The 7,985-nt window shown below is 48.8% G+C and overlaps 2 protein-coding genes across 2 annotated transcripts; both read left to right on the top strand.

Moving 5' to 3' along the window:
• The first annotated feature begins 1,779 nt into the window (after positions 1–1,779).
• LOC123131235 (BTB/POZ and MATH domain-containing protein 1-like) lies at positions 1,780–2,925 on the top strand. The gene has a single exon (XM_044550956.1). It carries the CDS (start codon positions 1,791–1,793, stop codon positions 2,886–2,888), a length of 1,098 nt encoding a protein of 365 aa, XP_044406891.1. The 5' UTR covers positions 1,780–1,790; the 3' UTR covers positions 2,889–2,925.
• Positions 2,926–5,994: 3,069 nt separating this feature from the next.
• On the top strand, positions 5,995–7,330 carry LOC123131234 (BTB/POZ and MATH domain-containing protein 1-like). Its single transcript, XM_044550955.1, has one exon. It carries the CDS (start codon positions 6,068–6,070, stop codon positions 7,142–7,144), a length of 1,077 nt encoding a protein of 358 aa, XP_044406890.1. The 5' UTR covers positions 5,995–6,067; the 3' UTR covers positions 7,145–7,330.
• The last annotated feature ends 655 nt before the right edge of the window (positions 7,331–7,985 follow it).

The raw sequence follows: 7,985 nt of genomic DNA, 5'->3' as shown, positions 1-7,985 counted from the left end.
GGAGCAGATTGGCAATGGTGTCCTCCGACGCCGGTGGAGAGTCGTCGAGGTCCACCATCGTGGCCGACACGACGGGCGGGCACCACCTACTCACGATCCATGGCTACTCCCGCATTAAGGCCATTTCCACTGGGAAGCGCATCAAGTCCCGCCCTTTCGTCTTCAGCGGTGAATTGAAAAGCTTTAACCTGCTTTATACAAAGCTTCAATCAGCTGTATAGAAAGCTTCAACCCCGTGAGTATAGAACAAAAAAGTTGCAATTGTTGACATGAAAAGTTTCAACCCTATTTCTGAAAAGCTTCAATCAGAGACCACGACAAAAAGGTTGAATCGGCACCTCACCATTGATGTAACTGACTACTGCAATGGCTTCTCGGCGGAGCTGCAACGGCGACGAACTCCAGGGACCGACAGGGTCGTTTTTCTTTGTTGGGTCCATTTTTTTGTTGCATGAGAGGGGGCGGGCCATGGGGCACCTGTGCTCCAACAGGTGACCGGCGATGGCGACGGCGAGCGGCAAACGGCGACGGGGACGACGACGAGGTAGACGCCCATGGCTGGGTGTGGGATGGCCCGTGGCTCTTGCCGTGGCTCGTCTCAATCGCGCTTGTTATCGAGGGAAAAGATGACGCAAAAGGTAGACGACGATGCAGGAGGGCTCGATCTGACGGTTGGGAGGCAATGCATCAAACGGTATGGGCTTGACGGGCCCAACTGTTGGACCGGCACACCGGCGCAGATCACTGCCCAAAAAATGATGCTGCCTGCGTTTTATTTTCCTCATCTCAAACATGATTGTATTTGTTGGCCAAGTTCCAATAGTAGGCGTCTTCCTATCCTCGCCGATGTTTACATATTATCCGCCGCCTTGATGGTCGTTGGATGCCCGAGCTCATAGTTGTCTGATGTAGTGTTCGCACCCTGTATGTCCACTCGTTACTTCCCGCAACAAACACTCTGTTGCAGAAACAAGACCACATGCCCACTCTTTACTTCCCACAACAAACGCTCTGTTGCAGAAATAAGACCACATGCCCACTCTTTACTTCCCACAACAAACGCTCTGTTGCAGAAACAAGACCGCATACCCACTCGTTAGTTCCTGCCACAAATGCTCTGTTGCAGAAACAAGACTGCATGTCCACTCGTTACTTTCCGCAACAAATGCTCAGCTGCAGAAACAAGTGTGCATGCCCACTCGTTACTTCCCGCAACAAATGGTCTGTTGCAGAAACAAGAGAAATAGCAGGGAGCACCACCATCGCCACATCGGCCAGAAAATGAACCGTACCTGCTGGAGTCGGCGCCAGCCACCACCGATCCCGAGCCAGTCGTCGACGCCACCGCATTGGATAAGCCCCAGTCGCCCAATGCCTTGCGCCGCCGCCCTCCCAAATCGAGCCGCTCACACTCCCAGCCATGCGAGCCCACGCTTCTGCAGGATGAAACCCCTCCCTTCTGTTATCCAGTTGCAGAAAGGGCTGTCCTGAAACAAGAGGTGAGTTGCAGGAAACGAACACGCCTCCAGCAGACGTGGGAGTGCTCTCGACCGTCCGATGAAGCATAAATCGGACGGGAATGCGCAATCGGCCGGTGAAGGTAAGCTTTTCCCGAAAAGAAAGGTTAACTTGTGGGGCCCGGGGCCCGTGGCGAGTCTTCATCTCCGTACGTTCCTATTTACCCTTTGGTTTTCTCAAAAGAAACAAAAATTACCCTTTGGCTGCGCAAAACCCTCGCCTAAATTAATCTGCAGCAACAACCCACATCAGTCTCGCGGAGTAGGTTGGCAATGGCGTCCTCCGGCGCCGGCAGAGGGCCGTCAAGGTCCGCCGTCGTGGCCAACACGACGAGCGGGCACCACCTTCTCACCATCCATGGCTACTCCTGCACCAAGGCCATTCCCACCGGAAAGCGCGTCAAGTCCCGCTCTTTCTTCATCGGCGGCCACCGCTGGCGGATCGAATACTACCCCAACGGCTCGAAGCCGGCAGTCGCGGATTTCGTGTCCCTCTCCCTGTTGCTACGCGAAGACGTCACGCCGGGGGTGAAGGCCCAGTTCGACATCTGTCTCGCCGGCGGGGAGGAGGAGGCGCTTCAAGCGGCGTCGATGGCGTCGAGACCGGTGGACCACTTCCCCTCCCAGGGGGGCTGGGCGTACAGTACCTTCATCAAAATGGATGAGCTGGAGAGCTCCAAGCATCTCAGGAACGATTCCTTCACCGTGCGGTGCGACATCGTCGTCTTCCACGGTTACCGTGCGGCGGATGCGGTGGCCTTCGTCTCCGTGCCCCCTTGCGACCTGCGCCAGAACCTTGGCAGGCTGCTCGAGACCAAGATGGGCGCCGACGTGGTGTTCGATGTCGGTAGTGAGACCATTGCCGCGCACCGGTGCGTGCTCGCGGCCTGCTCACCGGTGTTCGCGGCTGAGCTCTTCGGACCCATGAAGGAGGGTAATGCCGCCGGCAGCAGCGTGCGCGTGGAAGAAATGGATGCCGAGGTGTTCAAGGCGCTGCTCCGTTTCGCGTATACTGGCTCCTTGCCAGAGATGCGCAAGGAAGAGGAAGATGTCACCTGCCAGCATCTGCTCGTCGCGGCGGACAGGTACAGCATGGAGCGGCTGAAGCTGATCTGCGAGGAGAAGCTGTGCGAGTACATCGATGTTGGCAGGGCGGCGACCATCCTCATGCTAGCCGAGCAGCACCACTGTGAGGGGCTGAAGAAGGCGTGCTTCAATTTTCTCGCCTTGCCGGCAAATCTGAGAGCCACCGTGGCCACCGACGGCTTACAACATCTCAGCGAGAGCTGGCCGTCTCTTATGGTCAAGCTCATGGCCATGTCATTGGATAACGCCTCTGAGTGTTCTAGCAATGTTAAAACATCTTTCTAGACTAAGAGTAATCTGGGTAGCTCTCTTAGATGCAAAATTATACCCTCATTTTGCCTTGCTTTGTGAGTTTATTGTACTGAAGACACTGTTGTTCCTGGTTCATTGGCATTGTTGCAAAGATACTGTTGTTTTCCCAATCAAACTGAAGTCTCTGCAGCAGGCATGAGTGGTTTGCTACCTGGACCGCAGCGCCAAGAGGTTATTCTCCGAGGACGAGTTCCCCTCCGTCCCCGAGTTCTCCACCAACCTGCTCTGCATACTTCTTCGCATAAGTGGTACGTGGAATTTTTGCTGCTTTGTGCCTTTTGGTATGAACTGGTTGATTGCATGTGCTGATCGATAAGTCATCTGTTTTATGTACTGTCCTTGGATTATGCTGTTGCCACAGTACTAAGTACTTAGCTGTACTGACCCCCTATGTTTCGTGCATAGTTCTGCAACCAAGAGAGGCACTGATTATTATAATTTATAACCCTTAGCATTCCTCTGTAAATTGTGAGGTGTATTCTCACAGACATCTAGCCCAAAGTCAAAGACCCAGCACACCTGTCAGATGTGTCGCTGAGATATTGAGTGGCAGATACTCCAGAATTCCTGAAAAATCATCTTGATTAGAAACCTTGTTGATGATCAAGGTGAATCTAAATGCTACTGTAGTAACTTGATCTTTTATGCTATAGTATGAAAGGATTAGAATAAAAAGAATCTTGTAATGGTTTGTGTTTAAGTCATGTGGAACCTGAAATTTTATTTCCTGAACATCACTGCAGTTGTAAAAAAAAAACTGGCTCTGTTGATTCTCCTTGTCCTATGTTTGACTGTCAAAGCTATACTTTGGAGATTCAGCAAGTGCCAATTGACACTGGTCTGCCATTGAGCCTTCATTTCTCCTGTTTCATGCAGAGGTTGATGGATTGAACTTTAAGGACTTTGTTTCCTTCCACTTTTTGGATTGAACTTTAAAGGTTATATTCGTCTATCGGATATAATCTTCCATAACCCTGCCAGTTTTTATTTCCACAGCCAATAGAGCGTGAGTGGCCTCATAGCCATGACTGTTCGTTATACGGTACCCTCTCTGCCCCACGATATAAGACATTTTTGCAAGCTAACACGGGAACGGAGGGAGTACAACTGAGTGTCCGTTTAGCCCATTATAGAAGTTCCTTAATGCACTCTTTGGCAGGGAAAATATAAGAATTTCAGATATTCTAGTCCATATGAATTTTCTTTGGATCATAGCCTTTATTTTTATTTTCTTGAAAAGGATGTTAAAACCCTGGTATGCACACAACCATCCTTATTAATTATTAATCAGAGCACGTAACAAAAACAATTACGGCTGAACCATGACAAGATATGAAATAAACACCTATGACTAAGTCAACTTCTTCCACAACAACGCCTTCAAAAAGGGATAAATATCATTGCTTAACCGTCGTCATGTTTGTCTGAAGATGGCCTGGACAAGGATTTTCATCCTGGTTGCTGAGAGCATACAATGAAGACCAGCACAACAACAAGTACACAATACCTTCAGCAAGGTAATGACGCGACAAAAAAATTCACCTCCAACATGAAGCGATGTTAGGATTGGGGTTATTAAATTCGGATGCCCTTCATCCCATAGAAATCTCAAGATGAACTCAAACCTCGTTTCTTTTTTCATTTGAGAAGTCTAATACACTTGCACTCTGTCCTTCAACACTTTCTTACCAATCCTCCAAAATTCCTATGTTTTTCTTCCGCACCATCCAAATACACCGCTCACAAAATTTATTTGTCATATATCATGTAGAAATCTTATATATACGTAAATAGTTGATCCTACTATCTCTATTATATTAACATACACACATGTCACCTCATCAAAGGGCCATCATAACATGCATGAAAAAAAGTTTTCCATTATTACTTGATTCCATGCACACATCCCACCACACCATATGCCACCTCATCAAAAGTCCACTCAACATGCATGAAAATTTCCCCTTATATTATGCCACTTATATTCAATAAATATTTTTAACTCAATAATCAAATATAGTATATAATATGTTTTTTAGTTTTAATTCATTTATTATTAATTCAACAATTCATGTCCCATACAATCAAATCACTCAAGCATATGCAATTGATCCTCACAGCAACACGCGGGGCGGCATCCTCTAATTCTCAACGTGTGGCATCCTATCCTATGTTTTTTCAATTCCTATGGTTTTAATTTTCTGCAATCCAAAGAGGACCTACAATGGTTGTGGGGAGTGTCAATAAAATTTATACGAAAAATTATAATCTCGTCTTCTCACCCTAGCATGATAAGAGTTTACATCGAGGTCCTTGGACTACTAAACGACCACTGGCGACGGCTGAATGGGCCGCCGACGCACTACTATCGCCGTTACGGTCCCGAAGCCGACCTGATCTTATCGATGACAGTCAAGAAGTCTTCATACACATGCCCCTAAAAATTAGTGTCCCGGATCCATGGTCATCGCCGTTGAACTCAATAAATTAGAAGAACTTGACACTAGATATCGCCGTCGCCTATGTGCGACGAGAAACACTAACCTTGTCGTAGCAAGGAGTTAACAAAAATTTATGTCAAAGCTCCGTCGAGTTTGTTGCGATGAATGGACTCGAGGTGGATCGAAGCCCGAAAGACCTACTCAAAGATGAAGCGTCGTCATCCATTTGAGCGCCGCTCATGCGAGGACTAAAATCCGAACATATCTACTGGTTGGAGTCGAACACGTATTTGTCGCTAGCATAGCGAGAATTCATATATGCAATTAGAAGAAAAAAAAACTAAGAAAAACCATGAATGACATCACACACGTGTGAATTTTGGAAAAGGTACATGATCCATTTTAGTCCGTGCTTAGTAATATAAATATCAAAAATTTTGCAAGTTGTGCTACTTCAAATTTTCTCTTCTCACTTAAAAAATGGTCTTATTTATGGTTGTTTGACATTCTTTTCGAAACTCTCAGATGTAAGATTCGTTCCAGCCATTACAGAGGATGACGTGTGGAGCCCAGCCCAGTGGGGATTTGGGCCTTGGCCCTTGGGGGGAAGCTTCCTCCAGAAGCCGCCATCAGTCTCGTCTCCTTTCTCCGTTCCTCCCCCTTTCGCCGCCGCGAGAGCTGCGAGTGCCCGTTCCGCGGAGCAGGTCGGCAATGGCGTCCTCCGGCAACAGCGGGAAGCCGTCGAGGTCCGCCATCGTGGCCGACACGGCCAGCGGGCACCACTTCCTCACCATCCACGGCTACTCCTGCACCAAGGACCTTCCCACCGGAGAGAAGATCAGTTCCAGGCGCTTCAAAGTCGGCGGCCACTGCTGGCGCATCGACTACTACCCCAACGGCATGAACTCGGCGGTCGCGGATTACGTATCCCTCTCCCTAATCCTCGACGAAGATGTCGCGGCGGGGGTGAAGGCGAAGCACTGCTTCTGCCTCTCTGGGGAAGCGGAGAAAATTCAAGCGGCCGGGCTGACGGCGGCGCCGGTGTTCACATTCTCGTCCAGGAGGTCTTGCTTCCTCAACTGGTACTCGACCTTCATCAGAAGGGAGGACCTGCAGAAGTCCAAGAATCTAGAGAACGACTCGTTCACCGTCCGGTGTGATATCCTCGTCGTCCATGGTTACCGCGCCCAGCACGCGGCGGCGGCGGCTTTCGTCTCCGTGCCCCCGTGCGACCTGCAGGGGGACCTTGGCAAGCTCCTCGAGACCGAGAAAGGTGCCGATGTGGTGTTCGAGGTCGGCGGTGAGACCATCGCCGCGCACCGGTGTGTGCTGGCAGCCCGCTCGTCAGTCTTCGCAGCCGAGCTCTTCGGACCAATGAAGGAGGGCAAGGCTGACGATGGCATCGTGCGTGTGGAAGACATGGAGGTGGAGGTGTTCAAGGCGATGCTCCATTTTGCATACACCGGCTCATTGCCCGAGATGCTTAAAGAAGAGGAAGACGTCACCTGCCAGCATCTGCTTGTCGCTGCAGACAGGTTCGACATGGGGCGGTTGAAGCTGATTTGCGAGGAGAAGCTGTGCGAGTACATTGACATTGGCACGGCGGCGAACATCCTGGCACTGGCCGAGCAACACTGCTGTGAGGGCCTGAAGAAGGCATGCTTTGATTTTCTCGCTGCTCCAGAAAATCTGAGGGCCGTCGCAGCCACTGACGGCTTCCAGCATCTCAGCGTGAGCTGCCCTTCTCTTATGGTCGAGCTCGTGGCCATGTCCCCAGTGCAACGGTGAATCGTGGTTTCTAGACTAATGTAGTAATCAGGTAGCCGTCCTGCATCTATCCGAGTTAACAACCGAGATGCAAAATTAGCCTCATTTTGCCCTGTTTTGTCGGTTCATTGCATCTCTGCAACCATGCCAATTAACCAGGAATTGCGTTGGAATCAGAAGGCATAGAATGCTCAAGTTTTTAGACAATGATAGCTTGTGGTTTAGCATGGGGCGCTTCATGCTTTCTGAACTTTATTTAAACTTATATTATTATCACTTGGTTTTCGTGGTACATGATTTCAGCGACCATATCTTTCTAAGGAGATGAGCAGTATCAGACTGTTTCAGCAATGACACCCTTGCCCATTTATAATGGATGGCTATTTTTCAGGTAGATGTGATGATTGAACCTCCACCGGGCAACTATTAGTTATCTGGTTAGATCTGGTTATATTATTTCCTATGCATACAGATGAATGCTACACTTGTGCCGAGTGAATCTTCACTGCACAACTGTTAGTTATCTGGTTATATTATTTCTTAAGGAGATGTCAACACATTCTCTTATCTACTCTGCCTGTTAATCAAACATTGCTTTCTTATCAGATATCTTGATCATTGCATCTTTGCTGGTCCTGTTATTTTCTCCCCTTCTCCTTCTCCTTATACGACTAAAAAAACAGGGTTGACACTAGTAGGAAATGAAGAAAAAGATCCAGGAATTCTGCAGGTAACGATCAATACCCATACCCTTGAGAATTTGGTGATTTGGGAACAAGGGCGTCATGAAAATTCTCTGACAAATCATGAAAACCAGTTTGCCTCTCGGGTTGCTATTGTTGGTATGTTTTAAGTACATGTT

The sequence above is a fragment of the Triticum aestivum genome, chromosome 6A, assembly GCF_018294505.1.
Source record: "Triticum aestivum cultivar Chinese Spring chromosome 6A, IWGSC CS RefSeq v2.1, whole genome shotgun sequence".
In the NCBI taxonomy this organism is placed as follows: Eukaryota; Viridiplantae; Streptophyta; class Magnoliopsida; order Poales; family Poaceae; genus Triticum; species Triticum aestivum.
The sequence above is the reverse complement of the archived record's forward strand: the minus strand, read 5'-3'. Positions and strand labels throughout refer to the sequence as shown.

Bases quoted from the DNA above. Each gene is read 5' to 3' on its own strand.
- LOC123131235 (XM_044550956.1), top strand. From the start codon at position 1,791: ATGGCGTCCTCCGGCGCCGGCAGAGGGCCGTCAAGGTCCGCCGTCGTG.
- LOC123131234 (XM_044550955.1), top strand. From the start codon at position 6,068: ATGGCGTCCTCCGGCAACAGCGGGAAGCCGTCGAGGTCCGCCATCGTG.